Genomic DNA, 20,058 nt, shown 5'->3' with positions numbered 1-20,058 from the left:
TAACGAGAACTTACATTTTGTTATTTAGGTGAATCAACTTTTCCCTAAACGGAGTACTAAAGTATATAGGATTTTCATGGCCTTCTTGTCCCTCTTGAGGCTAATGTTTCAACTTAAACTTTTTACAGCGAAGGCTGCTGTTAGATCACAACGAAGGCTGTTCATGGTGCCGTAGTTGACCACTGCCGCCGCTGACGTTCGTAGCCGCAATGCGGAATAAGAAATAAAGCGAATAAGAAAATGTAGCCAAGACAGAAACGTATTCAACCTGGGTTACCTGTGGTAGCCCATAATTTTACCACAGAGCCATGCTGGCACACGAAGTTATTAGGCAAGACAGGCGTTTTGTCGGGAAGGGACCACGTGAGCGTACATAATATTGTCTTGTAGAAGAGCAAAGCAAAAACCGGATTCACACTGTGCGTATTGTGAACCAGTGACAGAGAGAGAGAGACCGAAGTAAAGGCATGGGGGTTATCTGGAAATAGAAAGAGAAGAAGAGAAAGGAGGAGATGCACACGAATGCAAGGTTACACTTAGGAGAGCACATCCAGTCTATAAGCGGTTTCTCAGGCGTATCTCAGTACGAACGGCGTTACGAGTGGGCCGTTGAATGCTTCAAACCCAATACAATGGGCTCAGCTATAATTCATCATCACCATCAGCGCAGCTCATCAACAAAGTGCTCATAATGCCTTTCGAATGCGTAGCGGGTACCTCACATCCCAGCAGAATGGCGTAGTGGGTACCTTACAAGCGTACTTGCATTTGTAGTCCCAAGAGAGTTTGCAACGGGTTCTGGAAATGGTGGTCTTAGAACTCTCACTTTTATGCCACTCATAGAGTAAAACCGCGACAAATTTACTTGAAGTATTTGTTAACCTACATGGATTTGTACGTTTACTTGTACTTTTAGGCTTGGGGCGAATCACGATGGCGAAAAAACCGCAAAGTCATGCAAAGACGTTGGACGAAGTATAATGAACCGTAATTTCCGTGGAATTGGAACATCCTACTCATTTTGCAGCATGAAAGACATCAATGCCTTTTTGAAGTAAGTGTTCGCTCAATTGGAATAGCAATTGTGTGTACCCTACCAGCGCGTTAGTTTTTTGTTTTAACTTGGTAGGAAGCAGCAGACCGCATGCAGCTTACTAAATACAGCATTCTGAAAGAAGATCAAGTAAAACGGGCGTCTTTTTCGCCAAAAGCAATATTTATCATCTCTCTTGCGTTCTTGTCCTTGCCTTATCACTGCGCTCACTGTGCTTCCAGGCCACCAACGATATGAGCATTGTCAGTGTGCCATACCATTCTCCATAGGAAAGTTGCCAGTGCCGAGTTTTCAAGAAAGGAAGGGCAAACAAGCCAGATGATCATTATTGTTGGGGGGAAACGCACCATTTTCAGTTCATCTTTTTTTTTTTTTTGAGTGAGGGTTCTCTTCCTTTCCGTTGAAGCCATACACACCAAGAATGTTGCTTCACCCTCTGCGGCGGCCATTTTGTACGTGCCGTAAAGCCGTGGTACTCACGATGTCAGTGATTGTAACCTCGGCGCATGTTTCTGTCGTACTTTTTTGATGGGGCGTTGCGCTACTTGTCTTTTCTATTATGGTAATGGCGCCGTCATCATGGGACCTCCGGGTCATAAGTAAAGCCCTATAACCAGCAGAGCACTGCGAAGAATGAGCGAAAGAAGGCACGACACACGCCTCGTGAGTGATGGTTTTTTTTTTCTTGTCGAAAAAACAGGTTACTGGCCAATGTCTAATCAAGAAAAGAATGACGTTTCGCGATCCGCAAGCATCCCTTTTTCACAGTGGTGTGACGGCTGAGCAACGGTTTATTATGTATTTTGAATTTTCTAATTCTTGTGCTCACCTACTAATGCCATTCTTGCTGTACTTTGCGCCAATTCCTAATTGGACCTATTGCTCAAGAAGAAAAAAACGAAGCATTGAAAAGTATTATAGGCCCTTTTTAATTAAGAAAATTTCATGCTTTTGCATATGCTAGCCTTGAAAAATGCTGCATGTGATACACACATGGGAGCTTACTTTAATAAAAGTACAGTGAAAATAGCGCTTCTAGCGCGAAGTTTCCCGAGGCTGGATGGGTCACACCATAGGGTGGGTACGTTTCAGCGTCTCTTCCTAGTAATATGTACAGAATTCTGGGGTATTCAGCAGGTGGCTATTGATGATGATGAAAGTTTTCTCTCTACAAGACCCCGCAATACTCGAGCATAACAGCTCCGATGCGAAACCAGGTTTTGAACCAGAATATAACCCGCGCATTGCGAGAGACAGTGGTGAATTCTGCCATATAGGCACGCTAGCACTTGAAGCCACTCTTTTCTTCTCTCTCCGGAACTTATTCATAGCCTTACAATGCATTGTATTTATTCGTGGATTTATGCAAGTTCTGCCAGTTCATAGCGGTTAAGCTTCACAACTTACCGACCATGTGGTCTAGTGTTTGTGATCCTCCACTACTGATGCGATTACGTGATCAAACTCTGGCATTGGTGGCCGCATTCAAGTGGAAGCGAAAATGCTGGAGGCCCGCGTATACGTATACCAGGTGTACGTTAAAATGCTTGAGGTTGTCGAAATTCCCGGAGCCTTCCACTTCAGCGTTTCCTTTAGTTATATCATGCTCTAAAGCAATGAGGTACAGCTGATGTTCTGCAAGATTTCTCTAGATTTAGGTCAATAAATTTTATCTAGTAATTTATTATTTAAGCGTTAGGTCGCTTAAGCGATGCAGCCAATTCTTCTTTTTTTCTGCATGTGGGTAATAAATCACAAATATTGACCCCGTGGCTTTCCACGGTCTGATGCGTCTCGTCTAACAAAAAAACGAGTCCCTAAAACAATCGCGTTTACTTTTCATATTTTTCTAGATCTTTTTAGTTGACATTACAGCGAGGAGCAGGGATTAAGGGTGGGATCCGTGATGTTTTGTTTGCGTTGATGATCTAAGTTTACGTGGATGCGTTATTGCAAGAACTGTTATAGAAGAATTTTATGACGTCCATTACAGCACTTTCTGAGGCGTCATCATATTTATTAGGTTTTCTTGAAACTTGCGCATTTAGGTTTGTCAATATTTTGAAAAACAATTTGCACAATCAATTCTGAAAAAAAACATGTGTACATATATGTACTCCTGTCTTTACATCAGGGCATAAAATTTCGTCCTGACGGGCATCGATGTTCTCAGATAGTACCAGGTGCAAAAAAAAATTAACCGGGACATAAGTTGCAGGTGTAATGGGGCTGTCTGATTTAGAAATCACTTTCGTATTTCAATGCACAGAACTGCGTGTTTACTGCCCATATAGTTCATTCTGATTTGCTTCTGTGTCGCGGAGTACCACTTACACCTTCTTCATCTAGGTGGCCGCTCGCAGCAGGTGATAATACTTGCGAATGAATTGGATGTCGTGTTGCGCTTTTCCAATCTCTTCACTTGCTCCATTCAAACTTTCCTTGCTGTTTCCAGCAAGTAAAACTCTCTTGCTTTCTCGCTGTATTGCTAACACTTCCCCGCAAGTGCCTAAATAGCAAGATAAGTATTCCAAGGGCTTTGTCTTAAAAGTCCTGTTTTGCTGTCATGGTAGCTACCAAAAAACCGACCACATCTCAAATTGGTATCTTCAAACAAAACACAAATAGAAAGGTTGTTACTCAGTTTTTGACGAAAGGTCGTCGCCGTCTTCATCCAATAGATCATTCTGCACGTTCTTTCACCCTTTTGTATTTATAATACCAAGGGTTTTATGTCGCAAAACCAACATATGATTATGAGATGCCGCTATACAGGGCTCCGGAAATATTGACCGTCTGGTGTTTTTAGGGTGCACTGACGTCGCACAGTACACGAGCCTCCACCATTTCTTCTCCATTGAAATGTGACCACCACAGCTGGTATCGTACGCATCACATTCGGGTCAGCAGCCGAGCATCGTTACCATATATCCACCATCACGGGCGAAACCACCTTTTATGTCTCAGTGGTCTTTTCTGTGAGAATGCCCCTTTTCACTTGGATGGAGAAGCGCTATAAGTACACTTCTAAGGGATGAGGGGTAGCTGGTGCCCTATTTGTGTGCCAACGCTCCTTACGCCCAGTCCATAAAAAAGGGAAGGGGGAGTCACCGTCGACGACTTTTAAACAACAGGATTGAGCTCAGATGGAAGTCCGCGCGCTAGGGCTGTACCGACCATTTTCAGTAAGTTCGATAAGTTCGATGCGCAGCTATACAAACAAAAAGCTAACTGTCTGTTGCTTTGTGATAGTTTGACCTTATTGTGCCGAGTTGGTCATATTAGATTTATGGACTGCCAAAGTTACCTACACTGCACTTATGTTAGGCACACGAGAAGGCGGCCTGCCACAAGTATGCATCCTCCAACATGGTTGTGCGACTGCAGTAACTATTCGCACCTTAATATGACCGTGCAATGATTATACTCTTGAAATACTGCAGATGTGCAACTGTACTTGTGTGATTGCTGCCTACGGCAAACGGCACGAGGCATTATCCTGCGCGAGAGTTGTTCTTTAAAAAAAAGGGGAATGATGTGGACGTAGAAGATATATGTGTTCAAAGTGAACTACTACAGGCTCTATTTACTACAGTGGATAGTAAATAAGTATCAAGGCACCTGTGAAATCAAACTTGCAGTCCACGCCTTATGTCTTAGTGATGTGAAAACACAAAGTATTATTTTTCAGTATCTTGGTAAATGGCACCCATGGTAAGGGGCCAAGAGTGGTGCCAATCAAGGCCATCGTTTTATTGTAAATGTGTAAAACACACTGAAGAAAAAAAAACGTGGCTGATCTCACTGTATATAAATCAGTAAAACACAACAAGGAAAGCTGTATTCGCAGACGCAGTTGAGCGTGCATTGGGCACTGATTGATTTGTGAGGTTTAACGTCCCAAAATCACCATTTGATTATGAGAGACGCCGTAGTGGAGGGCTCCGGAAATTTTGACCACCTGGGGTTCTTTAACGTGCACCCCAATCTGAGTATACGGGCCTACAACATTTCCGCCTCCATCGGAAATGCAGCCGCCGCAGCCGGGAATAGAACCCGCGACCTACGGGTCAGCAGCCGAGTACCTTAGCCACTAGACCACCGCGGCGGGGCGTGTATTGGGCACTGTTTCACCACAAGGGCCAAGTGCATATGGCTACGAAAACAAATTCCAATGTCACGCGCCGAACGACAAGCAGCTTGGAAGTTTCAGGGTGCACCTCAAGCAGGAAGCACACACGAAATGTGTATTTATAGGACGAGTGAGGTATAACGACTGTGACAGTTTGACACCTAAAGTGTGCTGCTCAATAGAAAGTAAGATGCCAGAAATGGACGAATGCATGAGTGTACCCAAGAGTAGCGTGAAGAGCTGTTACGATTCTGACTTCTTGTGTAAGCAGCGCACTCCTTTTGTAAGTGCGGCCGCTGCAGCGAGGAAAGTGACCTTCGTGCTCCCTTTCACCGCTGTAACTTCAAAGCAAAATTGCGGTGGAACAAAAGAGGTACGAAGTGCCCCGTGCTCGAGATAAGCGCGCCTGCGCAAGTGACCGCATTCTTGGAGGCACGAGTGGGGTGATAACCTTTGAAGCGCACCCAACTCGAGCTCTTCGCGCCATCTTGCTACTGAAGACGATAATGCACTGAAGTTGGTGAGCTCTGACGAGCGCGAACAGTACATGGCGTAGGCTATATAAACGACTCGTCGTTAGCAATCTAGACAACGTACGTGCTGTGTCTATAGTGGTTTGCGCCGGGCACTCCAGAGCGAGATGTCGAGAAGGAAAGGTTTCGTCACCGAGAGATAAAATCTATTTTCATTTTTTGTTTGCAATCTAAAGTATATACTTTACAACTTCATATCCGTGATGAAATTATACCAGCGGTATCATGGTGGAGCCCGGCATTAAACACGCGTGTTAAAATGCAACAAATTTGTACCTAAGAAGCATGGACAGTTGGTCGAGTAGGTATTTGACCGAGGTGCCCGAAATCTTCACTGAGGTGCACGAAATAGTTAAGTACATCTTTTGCGCCAGTGTCCTACAAAAGGATAGGTCAAATCACTCTACTCCGGAGCTGTTATATTTGTACAGCTAACGTATCAACTCCTATTTATTAAAAAAAGGTTCCTAATCTCCAACTCAATATAGCTTGCCCAGAGTTACGATTACCATGACATCGCATCATAGATGTCAACGTCAAAAGCAATCCATATGCCTCACGTCCTTAACAAAGCATCAACTGCTTTCGGGCATGCTGTTTAAAACGTTATTTTTAATTTATAGTTTTAACTATAGCGGTTAAGGCAATTTGAAGCCTTTAATAAGGCATAAATATTTTCTGGCAGCTTTTAAAACCTTTATGATTGAAGATAGTGTACTAAAAATTTTCATGTGAGGTGAATTATATTTCTCACACTTTCCTGAAATTGTGTTCTTACGTAGGCGTGATCAAGCTAAGTGCATGTTTGAGGAACCACCGCGTGCACCAGTGGTAGACCCAGAAGTTGAAAAGAGAAGAAAGAGAGAGTGTGATAAATCCAAGGCAGAAAACGAGTACTACTACATAAGGCAGGTAAGAGAGCTCGTTGCAAGGAGCTATAGAATTTTTACAATCTTAAAACACGCGGGTTTTTTCACTGCAACTATAAACAAACTTCTATAGATTATTTAGGTGTGGTGTATACCCTAAATATTATGGCATGCTTGCTAGGCTAAACGCTAAAAGTGCACCGGCATGAAAACAAGAAATATGGGACGATTCTGGCATGGTCTCATGTTTCTTTTCGTCCCAGCCTAGTTTTGCGCTAGCAACCATGTCAACCATTTAACCCAACTCTCCATCTCAGGACACTTCGAAAGTAACAGCTAAAGCAGCGCACATCAGCTTCCATATAAAGCGGGCACTTAATGTTTGTCAACGTCGTCAACGCGAGAACTCAGTGATGGTACATACCGTAGGAAATCCTAGATATTATTACGAGGCAGTGGGCATGGCTCTACCGTCGTGGACAACAGTTCGATGAAAAAGAAGTGGACTCACCGCGCGAGAGACTGGCAGCTCTGAAGCGTCACTTTGGCATGTAAATATAGGAAATACGCTCATTCCTCTCCTCCGTGTGTTTGCGAGCTCCGTAACAAATTGGTGGGAGTGCTGGGTAACGAAGCGCCATACAACGGAGCTCCGCAGTGGTCGTCAAATCGGAGTTTCCGTGATGGAACACGGGACTGATCCCACGGCCACCTCTCCATCGGCTTCGGCGACGCCCGCACCATCCACGGCAACGCCTCCACTGGCCCCACCCCCACCCACGTACGTGCTGACGCATCCGAAGCATCCTGGAACGTTCTGCGGTACGGACCAAGTTGATGTCGACGACTGGATAGCCGACTACGAACGCACCAGTGCTCTCAACCGGTATGATCCGACTCTTATGCTGGCCAATGTGCTGTTTTACCTGAAAGGCACGGCCAAAGTCTGGTACGAGAACCATGAGGAGGAGATCGGCAGTTGGGACACCTTCAAGGAAAAGCTTCGCGACTTATTTGGGAAGCCCATCGGTCGAAAGGCGGCTGCAAAGAAGGAGTTGTCTATACGTGCTCAGACGTCCACAGAGCCGTATATCTCATATATACAGGACGTGCTGGCTCTATGTCGTAAAGTTGACAACGACATGTCGGAGTCTGACAAGGTTGGCCACGTCCTCAAGGGCATAGCGGACGACGCGTTCAACCTGCTAATGTGCCGGAACTGTGCGACCGTCGACGAAATTATTGAGGAATGCCGGCGTTTTGAACTGGCCAAAAGCAGGCGGATTTCAAGATCATTTACTCGACTGCCGAACACCGCAGCGACGTCCTCCTGCGAAGATGGACTGTCCTCCCATCGGCAGTCTTCACCAGCGTCTGAAATTACGCGAATTGTCCGGCGGGAAATCGAAGCAATTACACCTACTCTTCCCGCCAACGGCCACGTCGATTTGCAAGTACCTCAGGTTTGCTTGGTACAGTCGATTGTGCGGGAAGAACTGAGCAATTTGGGCTTCGATGTCTGCGCCGTTGCTCAGTCTCGACCAATTGGCTTCCGTTCAAGGTCGCCGCCTCGCCCCAGGTCACCACCCCAAGAAAGGTCTTATCCACGCTCTCGCAATCCGGCCGAATGGAGAACTGCGGATGATCGGCCGATCTGCTTTAACTGCCGCCGCATAGGTCACGTCGCACGGTATTGCCACAACCATTGGTCTTCGTCCCGAAACCAGTATAACACTGCTCGCCGCACCGATAGCTACCGTCGTTTCCAACCTCCTGAGCCGATCGCCGACAACTACCGCCGGCCTCTGCCCGTCGATTCCTACGCCTGCGATGCCCCTGATACGCAGCACAGCCGCTCACCGTCGCCTCGACGTCACCAGTCTCGTTCGCCGCCAGGACGTCGCCCGTCGTCCCCTTCTCCTCTACGACGACGCCCGACCTCCCCGCTCAATTCTCACCAGGGAAACTAAGCGGTGCAGCTCTTGGAGGTGAAGCTGCATCCTCGGTACCGACCTCAAATCCTCTCCTTGTACTGCCGACACGACGAAATTTGATCGACGTCGACGTTGACGGCCTGACTGTTTCTGCACTTGTTGACACTGGGGCGCATATTTCTGTGATGAGTGCCCGACTTCGTCGCCGCCTGAAGAAAGTGCTCACACCGGCTGCCCCTGGCGTTATTCGTGTCGCCGACGGAAGAAGTCTTGCCATCACAGGAATGTGCACAGCACGCATCACTATCGCCGATCACCCCACATCTGTTCTCTTTGCAGTTATTGAGCAGTGCCCAAATGACCTAATTCTTGGTTTAGATTTCTTGTCCACCCATGCTGCTCTCATCGACTGTGCAACCGGCGTTCTTCAACTTGAACTGCCTCGACTTGGACCTGTGCCGTCCTCACCGTCACACCGCTTGTGCGCTGTTGATTATGTTCGGCTGTCACCGCAAGCCACCACGTGTGTTGCCTTAACGATATCACCAGCTCTTCCTGACGGTGACTACATAGTGTCTCCATTGGTGGATGTGCTCTTGGCTCGAAGTGTTGCTGTGCCGCATACAATCGTGACTATTGTGGACAACTACGTTCAGCTTCCGCTCCTTAACTTCAGTAGTTCGACCCAAGTTCTCCCGCAAGGCATTTCGTTAGCCCACGTTTCCCCACTTGATGCATGTAGCATCGTGGCATTGGACCCTGAAGACTGTTCGTCCCCTACTGCAGCCAGCCGAGCAAACGCACCTAGCGACGAAATCACGATGATGATCGCCCCTGATCTTCTGCCCTGTCAGTTGGCGCAACTTCACCACGTTCTGACTACCTACCGAGATATTTTCGACTTCGATGACCGCCCTTTAGGGCAAACGTCCTTCGTGCGTCATCAAATACATACCGGCGATGCTAATCCTGTTAGACGGCGACCGTATCGTGTTTCCCAGTCCGAACGCCAGGTCATACAACGAGAAGTCGAGAAAATGCTCTCCAAAGGAGTCATAGAGGCCTCTTCAAGTCCATGGGCGTCACCTGTTGTTTTAGTGAAAAAGAAGGATGGCAGCTGGAGATTTTGCGTTGACTACCGTGCCTTGAACAAGATAACCCGCAAAGACGTATATCCGCTGCCACGAATCGACGACGCCCTTGATTGCCTTCATGGCGCGCGATACTTCTCATCTATTGATCTGCGTTCGGGCTACTGGCAAATTTCTGTCGACGACTTAGACCGAGAAAAGACTGCCTTCATCACACCGGACGGCCTTTATCAGTTCAAGGTTATGCCTTTTGGGCTGTGCAACGCCCCGGCAACGTTCGAACGCATGATGGACTCTCTTCTTCGTGGTTATAAATGGTCCATCTGTCTTTGCTACCTCGACGATGTGATTGTTTTTTCCCCAACATTTGAAACTCACTTAACTCGTTTGTCGACCATTTTAGCCGTTTTTCGTCGAGCAGGACTCCAGCTGAACTCGAAAAAGTGCAATTTCGGCCGACAACAAATCACGATCCTTGGTCATCTTGTAAGTGCTGCTGGCGTCCGACCTGACCCTGACAAGATTAGCGCTGTCAAGAATTTCCCTCTGCCTTCTTCAACCAAAGATGTTCGGAGTTTTGTGGGCTTATGCTCGTACTTCCGCCGCTTTATACGCGATTTCGCTACAATTGCACGACCACTAACTGATCTTCTCAAAAAGAACGTGCCCTTCTCGTGGGGCCAAGACCAAGCAGCTGCGTTTTCCACGCTGATCGACCTGCTCATTTCACCACCAATACTGGCTCACTTTGACCCGTCTGCGACGACTGAAGTACGCACAGACGCCAGTGCTCACGGAATCGGCGCCGTCCTCGCTCAACACCAGGGAGGCCAAACGCGTGTTATTGCGTATGCCAGCCGCCTTCTCTCCACATCTGAGCGAAACTATTCGATAACAGAGCGCGAGTGTCTTGCGTTGGTCTGGGCTGTAGCGAAATTTCGCCCCTACTTGTATGGCCGCGAGTTTTCAGTTATTACGGACCACCACGCTCTGTGTTGGCTGTCGTCGCTCAAGGACCCAACTGGTCGCCTAGGTCGCTGGGCTCTACGTCTCCAGGAGTATACCTTCGACGTAATTTATAAGTCGGGCAGGTTGCACCAAGATGCTGATTGTCTCTCGCGTTATCCGGTGGACCCTGCTAGCCTCGCTGTCCATGAAGGCGATTCTTGTGTGCTCGCCATATCTGATTTGCACGACATCGGCACAGAGCAGCGCCGGGACGCAACCCTCAAGAAGGTCATTCAGCGAGTATCTTCAGGACATTCCGACCCTTCTCTCCGTCAATATGTCCTTCGCAACGACATTCTGTATCGTCGCAACATGAAGTCTGATGGCCCGGAATATTTGTTAGTTATTCCCCAACACATGCGTGCCACTATTCTTCAACATCTGCATGACGCACCGACGGCGGGACACCTGGGTTTTTCACGCACCTATCACCGCGTGCGGCAACGGTTCTTTTGGCCTGGCATGTATAAATTTGTGCGCCGTTATGTCGCTGCTTGCGAGCGCTGCCAGCGTCGGAAACGTCCTGCTCTCCGTCCGGCTGGCCTGCTCCAACCTATCGACATTCCCCCGGAACCATTCTTCCGCATCGGCCTCGACTTGCTCGGACCTTTCCCGACGTCCGTGTCAGGCAACAAGTGGATCGCTGTCGCAACCGACTATGCGACCAGATACGCGATAACTCGTGCATTGCCAACTAGCTGCGCTACAGACGTCGCAGACTTTCTCCTAAATGACGTCATTCTGCGGCATGGAGCTCCGCGCCAGCTTTTGACGGATCGGGGCCGCTGCTTCCTCGCAAAAGTTATCGACGAAATCCTCCGGAGCTGCTCTACCGAACATCACCTTACTACTGCCTACCATCCCCAGACTAACGGTCTCACGGAGCGTCTCAACCGAACTCTTACAGACATGTTGTCTATGTACGTCTCTGCTGACCACCGTGACTGGGACGCAATGCTCCCCTACGTTACATTTGCATATAATTCGTCAAGACATGACACCGCCGGCTACTCTCCATTCTTTCTTTTGTACGGCTGCAACCCTGCGTTGCCATTCGACACACTCCTTCCTTCTGCTACTATCCAACCAACGGTGTATGCGCAGGACGCTGCTTCTCGAGCCCGCGTCGCTCGCCAAATCGCGCACACTCGGCTCAGTGCTTCTCAGGCCGCACAAAAAGTCCGCTACGATGACTCGCACCGCGACGTTGACTACCCTGATGACTCTCTTGTCCTACTCTGGACGCCGTATCGACGTGAAGGTTTGTGCGAGAAGCTCCTCCCACGATACACAGGACCCTACAAAGTTCTCCGCAAGGTCACCGACGTCGACTACCTCATCACTCCCGTTCAACCGCACTCATCCTCTGCTACACCATCTACTGATGTTGTTCATGTGTCGCGCCTAAAGCCCTACTATACTGCCAGTCCTGATTGACTTAGGGGCGCCGTGACGGCGCTTTGTTCGCCGGGGGTGATATTACGAGGCAGTGGGCATGGCTCTACCGTCGTGGACAACAGTTCGATGAAAAAGAAGTGGACTCACCGCGCGAGAGACTGGCAGCTCTGAAGCGTCACTTTGGCATGTAAATATAGGAAATACGCTCATTCCTCTCCTCCGTGTGTTTGCGAGCTCCGTAACAATATCTTAATGTAAAATAAGATCATTTAAACAGGATTACTTTCATGGCTTCACAATCTCAGACGCCTTGAGGAACGTCAAGGTACCGTGGCCTCTTTTGGATGCGAAGCACCATATCAAAGGGCTTGGTCCGGTGGCATCCGTGCGCCAGTGCGCATGCCCATGTGCGTCCCCTGCCCTCTGTCTCCTCTCCTACGCAACCACCCCCTCTCACCTCACAAAGCCGTCGTAGGCAGCGTCTACTGACGAGTTTCTTAATTAAAAAAAATTGGCAGATCCCAAGTACATTGCGAATCTACGATATGGGAAGCACGAATGAGGAAGGTTGATATGTCCCTTTAAAATCAGCACAGCGTTACGAGGTGGAGGTAAGTCATGCCGCACATGACTTCCGTGTCATGATTATCATGTGTGGATGTGTCGTTTACCTTCGCCCTCTATTCACGTCACGTGATAACAAGTTTAGCATACGTAAAGCTAGCGAAACGCTCGCGAGCACGCTATGAGCGTGTGAGCATGGTATGTTGTCATGTTCTGACATAACACGCGTGTCAGGATTATCATGTTTGCACCAGTCATATGTTTCATATAGATTTACGTCACGTAACACCAAATTGGGTATATGTAGAGCTTGCAAAACGGCCGTGAGCACATTAAGTACCCAATACCTTCCAATGTAGCGTTGACACGCGCGCACGCACGCTACGTTAGCAAAACGCGAGCACCTTATAGTCTGACGCCAGGCGCGACCAGCGCGACCAACGTCCGTCGGCGCGGCCCGACGGCAACCGGCGCGAAATGCGACATGCTGTATTTCGTGCCGATGCGTTACCCAGACAGCACTGCGTCTCCCTCTTTTCGTGACCGAGCATATAGTTTCATACAATAATACCTAGATAGCAATCTCATAGAGAAATAAAAAAGGTGAAGAGTGGACACTCCCGTAGACCCCAGCGGCCCAATCGACTCTAGCACACCTAGTGGTTGATGAGAGCAAGTGGCTTGCGCTTCCGGTTTCGGTTTCACTGGCGCAACTTTTGAATTACTTTGCATAACCGACGTTTGGCTATGTCGTAAGTTCATAATTTCAGACCACTATTCATCGCCCAAATGGATAGTTTTTGTAGGTCGTTTTGATTTAGCGATTCCCTGTTTTGTTTTGTTCAGTGGTTCGTGCGAATCGGTCGTGACGTAATTTTTATTTTGATTAAGTTATAAAAAAAAGAGATGCAGGTAATGATAATTCACTATCGTTTTATTCATCGCGCTTGTGTTTTTCTTTTGGAACAAGTGATCAATGTATATATCAGTCAAAGAAACAGAGCATCCGCAATGTTTTATTCAAAGGCAAGGTAGAGTATGAGAATATAAAAAGCACAATATGACAAAGGTAGACAACAAATGCATCTCGCCTTACAAATAAATTGTAACAAATATTGTAACAAATACATAGAGAACACAGACAACGCACACATCGCTAGAGTTGGCAGAAGCCGAGAAACTGGTGAAGTATGACACACCGGGCCAGTGGGTAACTAAGGATCTATGGCAAAAACATAGCGCACAATGCTGATGAAGAAGGAAGAAGTGACATATACACAGCAATGAAGTCGCGAATCACGCCTGGGCTTAACTGAAATAATGCATAGAAAAAAAGAGCGCACAGAAACCACACGACACAATATAACAGAAAGGCAAAGGTGCAGTGTGCTGGCTGTGCTTAAGAACAGCTAGTCCAAAATGAAAAAAAGCAGACTTGATGCCTGCTTGTCCTCAGAAAGGTAGGGCTTTGCAGCTTGCTCACTACGTGAAAGACAAACTTTATGCTACAACACTGGCAGGTCTTGTGGCTTTTGTTATGCGTCGCCTTCATCAAAAACTTAAGATCCCAAGTGATTTGCGTTTGGGTGTTGCTGTGACGCTTGCGAGCTAAAATAGATTGTAGTTATCACTTTATCCAGAATTGTGGACTTTAATTGGTGCTACGAGAGCGGTATTACAGGGCTAATAAATAGCAGAAGGAAACCACTTTGGCTCATTATTTTTCACAAAGGCTCTACATCGTACGTTATCACTCACAAGCTATATAAAAATAAAATGGCAGCGTCCGCAGCCCCATCAAACACTACAAGTTTGGGTATTCTTTTGAAAATTTTGATGGGCAAGATGAGGAGGTTGATGAGAAGCTAAAATACGAAAAGCGTGATAACATGAACCGTGCCCACTTCATACTGTGTTCCTTACCCGCTCGAAGACATTTCAACAAGCGGTTTTGTTATCGATATATTACTTGAGCTGGAGAGATAAAGCATACACAGTGACCAAGCGACCCACAGTAAAGTGTACAGTTCGCCCGTATTTGCTACAAAAAATACAGACAGGATGCCCAACATTCTTTTTAAGGTTATGCAAATCACTTCGAGCGAATACACAGTGTTTGTACTCCTCATAGCGGGTAACCAAAACAATGAATGCAACGAAGGAGTGGTTAGTCCAGTTGAACTGAATATAAGCATATAAGACCATAATGAAGTCTGCTGTAACGAAGTAATAACATAACAAAGCTATTGCAGGATTCGGCTCAACTCCAATACTTTAGTGTAAACCCGCCGCTAATTGCTAACCTTTGAACTTGTCAAGCTGCATGCCCGAGATTGAAGACTGGAACCTAACCCTGTCTAAGTTTCGGTTCACAAAACGCACATGCCAACATAAACGAACCCGGCAAAACATTTTCAGAAACTTAGCGCGACACCCAGCAGAGCAGAAATGAAAATCGCCAACACTTGACAGATGGTGATACAAAACATCGCACACTTTCAGGTGATGTGCAGTGGCCTCAATTATGGCAAGAAAGCGAGATTCAAGTTGTTGTACGTATGCAAAAGCTGCTTCTGATGGCACAGTGAGATTCCCAAAAAGTTTGCTGGGGACGTGGTATGCTTTGAGCATTGTGAAATACTGGTGGGTACCCTTAAGCGTCTCACTGTCGTCTTTCAGTAACTGTGGGCAACTGCAACCGTCACATGCATTCCGAAGGAAGTGTTTGATGAGAAAACCAGCTACATAATATGCAGCGGAGTCATCGATAATATGGGAGTGAATGTTTGTCGCAAGTTCAGAGAGATCGTCTAGAGCGGGAAAGTCGTCAGGCTGTGGCTGTGCACACTCCTCATTATCCACAAGAGACGCACTGGTGAGGGAGAATGGCGACAGCTGTTCCTGGAGGAGGTCACATTCATCATCCTCGACATTTCCGTATTCTGACAGCTTGAAAAGTTTTCTTATGCAGATGTGCTTCAGGCCACAAATAAATTGTGCTACATTGGGGTTGGTGTTGCAACCCTGTTTTTGCCTAATGTGGCCAAATATGTTCTCCAGAGGATCCTGTTGAAGCCTGCGTGTTAACAGGTATTCAAAATTGTAATTTTTGGAGAGGTCGTCCCATAGTTGACAAATTGCCTGAATTGTAATTTGCCAACCTACGATGGTTTGTGGTTGACGTCTGCCAACAAACTGCCATGATGCAATCCAGGGAAGCTGGCCTCGGAGGAAGTCAATCAGCTCTGAATCATTTTTCATGATTGCATGCCGCAGCTTTTGCGAAGTTCTTTTTTTACTCGAGCTGTTCAAGGCATCGAAAATCCTGTCCATACGATCACAAAATTGAGCTGTAGTGATGGCCGAGGCAGGCAGCACCTTCGCATACACCATTGCCGTGATAGCAATCGAAACTGATGCACTGAAGACCTGAGTTGCTCTGCTGACCTTCATATTAGAAAAAGGTTTCTGATGAACGTGCCGTTCAGTCAACTTTGGAGCCAATCGCAACCGCAACTCATGTGAGGATTGGTAAAGGCTTACAATGTGCGACCAGTTAACGATGTCATCCCCAATGTATAACTTGTGTGCTTGGACATTATTGCGCGTTGTTTTAATTAAATGCGGAACATCAAAAATGTAATATACCCGCTCACCATTAACTTCAAAAAAAGGCTTTGCTACAGTCACTTTTAGTTGGTTAGCGAGACTTACATTTGAACTGCCCTGGTCACAAATGACTGCTTTCACTGCAATATTAATGCTCCTAAGCTCCAAAATGAGTGACACCAGCAAGTTATGCATAACAGATGATGGTGTTGATGTGTGCCCTATAGTAAAAGCAACCGGTTGAACCCACTTTCTCGAAACACCAACAAGAAGAAAAACCAGTGCTCGATCAGCGATGGTTGAAGTGCGATGAGTGCCATCATCTGTAAAACCCTGGACAACGTCTCTTGAAGCATCATAGTACAAATTCTTTTTGAGTGCTATTTCGTCGAAAACTAAAGCGCACACTCGGTCCCGTTCATTCCAAGCTTGAGTATTTGTTGCAATGGAAGAAAGGATTCCTGGAATTATGCCTGGAGTCATCTTTACATTAGCTAGCCACCTCCTTAATGAACGCCGGGAGGGCAAAGAAAAATACGGAGCCAGAAATCGGTATGCTCGCGGACCTCGGAAGTTTAAGTGAAGAGCGAATTTCTTGAACCACACGGGAAACCGCTTGCCCTTGCATTTGGGCCTCAAGCGAACATGTGCAGAAAGAAGTTTAAAAACCTCCTCGGTGACGTGCGGTCGGATAACTTCAAGGGCCTTCGTAGTCGATGACGGTGCTTGGTGAGGCTGTCTCTGCAGTCTTTTGATAGTTTTCCGCTGTGCTGCTACTTTGGCTTGCAGATGTTTAATGGTTTGCTTGTACTTCATTGATGGAGACATTGTCGCTGGCACACAGGAACGCACTGCAATAAACAAAAAAATTGATGTAAAAGCGAAGAACAACTAATCCCATACGAGCACTTTCCTCGCTCTTTCAGACCCAAGGTGCACAACTTTCTGTGGTACAAAGTTTTCGATTCCACTACCTAAAAACAAACCATTCACAATGTTGACAATGCACAAAAAAAATGAAAATCACTGAGAGCCCACCCTTACATTTTGTAAGTGCACACGTAGTGTCCTTTTGAGGATAGTTTCCTCAGAATGTCCTAAACATAAAATAGCACATTAAAAACTGCTGCAATAAAAGCATAGTCACCATTTTCTCTAAGGCACTCAGGCGTGGAGCTGTTGGCGGAGACGTCTTCTGGAGGGTCTTGTGAAGCTTGTTCAGTGCCTCGGACAATGCTGTCGGAACAATCTTGCGAGCGGCCTGCGGAAGTCTCTATATCAATCCACTCTGGTGTTGAAGTGAACATACAACTTACCGGCCACACAAGTTCCTTTTGTGACAGCTGAACGACTGGTTAAGGTTTTCTCCGGCAAGACGAAATCATCAGAAATTCTTTCACCAGCTACAAGGGAGCTGCCACCTGCAGAGGTTTGGTCAACAGTCAATTTGGGTAAAAAAAAAAAGAAATCGCGACACTGAACGCACCCTGTTCATCGGGGCACCTCAATGTGTGGGAGCCGCTTTGTGAAGCCTCTACCGCAGGTCCTGAAGAGATGAAATTACGACAATGTGTCAGTAAGAGGCTTATAATAACACAAACTGAAGCTCATCCGCACCTTGCAGTGCAGCTTCTGCAGCCATGTCACAGTCACTACTTGAAGCGACGCTCAGAGAACCTGCATATATGTGCAGTTGCTACAAGTTACAAAGCTTGTAGCATGGGGAAGCTTAAACAGCTCTTTCAAACGCATAAATTGGTCGAACGTGGAAGAAAAGAGACGGCACCAACTAGGAAACAAGTAATTTGTGATTTTTGGAATTATCAACAGTGGCAGCTTTCACTGATGAAAGGTATACGTACATGTGCACTCAGGCTTGAAGATAACGTGAAATAGCCCTTTAAAGTCTTTCAAAACAAGTTGCGCAGGTCCAGAGCATCAAAAAATGACAGAAATGTAAAGCTGCTGTTAGGAAGGTAATAGCCCACAATTCACAGAACTTAAGACTTTCCAAGTGTTACTTCTGTAGTGAGGTTTCTCTATCGGCTACAGAGATCTTCACGGTTAACTGTCGCCACTGATTCAATACAAGTGGCTGCTATTGCACATATTTGAGTTTCAGTCAATCACTTACATGGTGCAGCTGGTTGCACACTGGGAACAGCCATTCTTGTAAGCCTTGTGTGCCCAGGGTCCATGAAACTTTGAGCAGTAAAATGGTCGCTACAAACCCTGTACGTTGCGTACAATAGGCTGGCCGGCTTACTCAGGAGATCATCGCGTCCAGCATACTGCATCCATGCTTTCATCCTGCATTGGCAATGAACTATCAGCTGAAAGGGGAAGTGCTTGAATAGTGATTTTTTATTGTTACCCTCACTTAGCAAGTACGAACAGTAAGCCTACAGACATGCAAACCATACAAAAGCTTTAACACACCTGCCGTCCCGTGGTACGCGGAAGAAACTCGTCCCAGGCTTCTTGTGGGTTCTGCCATTGTTGAAGCACCACGATACACAGCAGTAGCTGCCGTAGCTTGGACCGCCGGACGGCATGGCGTCAGCGCGGTCTGAAAATGTTAGTAAGTGGATGCTTCGCTGTCAAATTACAAAAAAGATATGTGCACGTCATAAGTGTACCAGCAAACCCCTTTGAATGATTAGCTAATCGATGCACAATACAAAACCAGTGATACATCTCTGACCCATAAAACTCTGACTTACAAAGATATACGTCAAGACCACGAACAAAGATCTTCAGAAGTTTCCAGGCCGCTATCCCTTGTAATGCAATGGTATCGCGGCCTGGGAACATTAGAACACCTTCGTGCGTACGCAGTATCAGCAGTACATTGGGAAGAAAAATCGTAGTTGAAATTTGTGCGGTAAAATTATATTGGAAACGTCAAAAAAATTTGTGGGCAGCTTGCACTAGTGGCACAAGGCTAGCGAAGAAACGAAGATGATGGCCACTTGGCTAGTCCAGATTTGCCTCCGGCACACCAAGAATTATTCGTGTTCCGAGCCTTCGGGAAATGCGTCGTGAAGCATGCGAGGCCCAACAAACGCTTCTCAATATTTTGCACCGAGCCTACGACCTAGCTGCCCAGCTATGCTCAGCGCACAGACGCTCGCGTCCGTGGCAGACGCAGCACGCGTCGCCTCGGCTTGACGCCGTGCCGCCTTTTCTATACTGCATACGTTGCACAATGTTCCCGTCTAACCGCCGCATAGAGCCACAAACTTTCTTTTTAGCGAACCTCCCAGTCCTTACAAGCTTCAGAAAAAGGTTACAACTGCGTGAATGACACGCCACGTAAGAAACAAACTCGCACACACGAAGCGCAACGTGTGTGTGTGCATCTTTCTATGTTTGTTGCATGGTGTCTTTTTCGCGCAGGCGTAACCGTTTTCTGAAAAAATGACCCAACAAGACCAACAACATGTCATTCAACAAGCTTCGCTTGAAAACGTGCCTCACCTGTTATCTCACGCTTGAAAACGCCGACGCAGCCGACGTTGACGAAAGCGTCGAAAGCTTCTCGCTGTCAGTCATGCATGGGCTTGTCGCTGGGTAGATGGTGTTTATGACAGTACGGCTGAAGAAAAATAATCGCGTAAGGTGTGTTGAATAAATCGTTTTTATGTATAAAGAACATACCAAATTTGGGCGTGTAATTATTAATTTGTGAAAACAATTCTGTTGCATTGATTATAACTGTGTTTTTTTTTGCGCTTGCGCCCTCTGACGTGTGGTGGGAGCACTAGTTCGTTACGTAGTCGTGACGCACTTCCTGAGGCCAGGTTTCGCGGAGTGTCCGCTCTTGTCTTCTTCTTTCTCTATGGCAATCTGGCGCTGAGATCGTG

General features: G+C 46.8%; 2 protein-coding genes across 6 annotated transcripts in view; one reads left to right on the top strand and one right to left on the bottom strand.

The window, feature by feature from the left end:
- The window catches only part of LOC119186491 (snake venom metalloproteinase leucurolysin-A), a 122,029-nt gene that overhangs the window by 79,948 nt on the left and 22,023 nt on the right, over positions 1–20,058 (top strand). For all 4 annotated transcript variants that reach the window (XM_075871820.1, XM_075871819.1, XM_075871822.1 and 1 more), the window contains exons 8-9: positions 917–1,054; positions 6,502–6,631. In XM_075871820.1, the coding sequence (XP_075727935.1) occupies positions 917–1,054; positions 6,502–6,631 (268 nt within the window). The remainder of the gene's footprint in view (positions 1–916; positions 1,055–6,501; positions 6,632–20,058) is intronic.
- Positions 13,497–20,026, bottom strand: LOC142769031 (uncharacterized). 2 transcript variants are annotated; one of them, XM_075871817.1, is made up of 8 exons: positions 19,673–20,025; positions 18,632–18,761; positions 18,327–18,502; positions 17,810–17,869; positions 17,679–17,738; positions 17,509–17,613; positions 17,340–17,453; positions 13,497–17,043 (listed from the first exon to the last, which is right to left on the bottom strand). In XM_075871817.1, exons 2-8 carry the CDS (start codon positions 18,745–18,747, stop codon positions 14,882–14,884), a joined length of 2,793 nt encoding a protein of 930 aa, XP_075727932.1. In that variant the 5' UTR covers positions 18,748–18,761; positions 19,673–20,025; the 3' UTR covers positions 13,497–14,881. The 2 variants fall into 2 exon arrangements, with proteins under 2 accessions (XP_075727932.1, XP_075727933.1); XM_075871818.1 differs by having other exon boundaries at positions 17,009–17,043; positions 17,340–17,613; positions 19,673–20,026.

Source organism: Rhipicephalus microplus, chromosome 8 (genome assembly GCF_043290135.1).
Source record: "Rhipicephalus microplus isolate Deutch F79 chromosome 8, USDA_Rmic, whole genome shotgun sequence".
In the NCBI taxonomy this organism is placed as follows: domain Eukaryota; kingdom Metazoa; phylum Arthropoda; class Arachnida; order Ixodida; family Ixodidae; genus Rhipicephalus; species Rhipicephalus microplus.
This window is presented reverse-complemented; position numbering and strand designations above follow the sequence as displayed.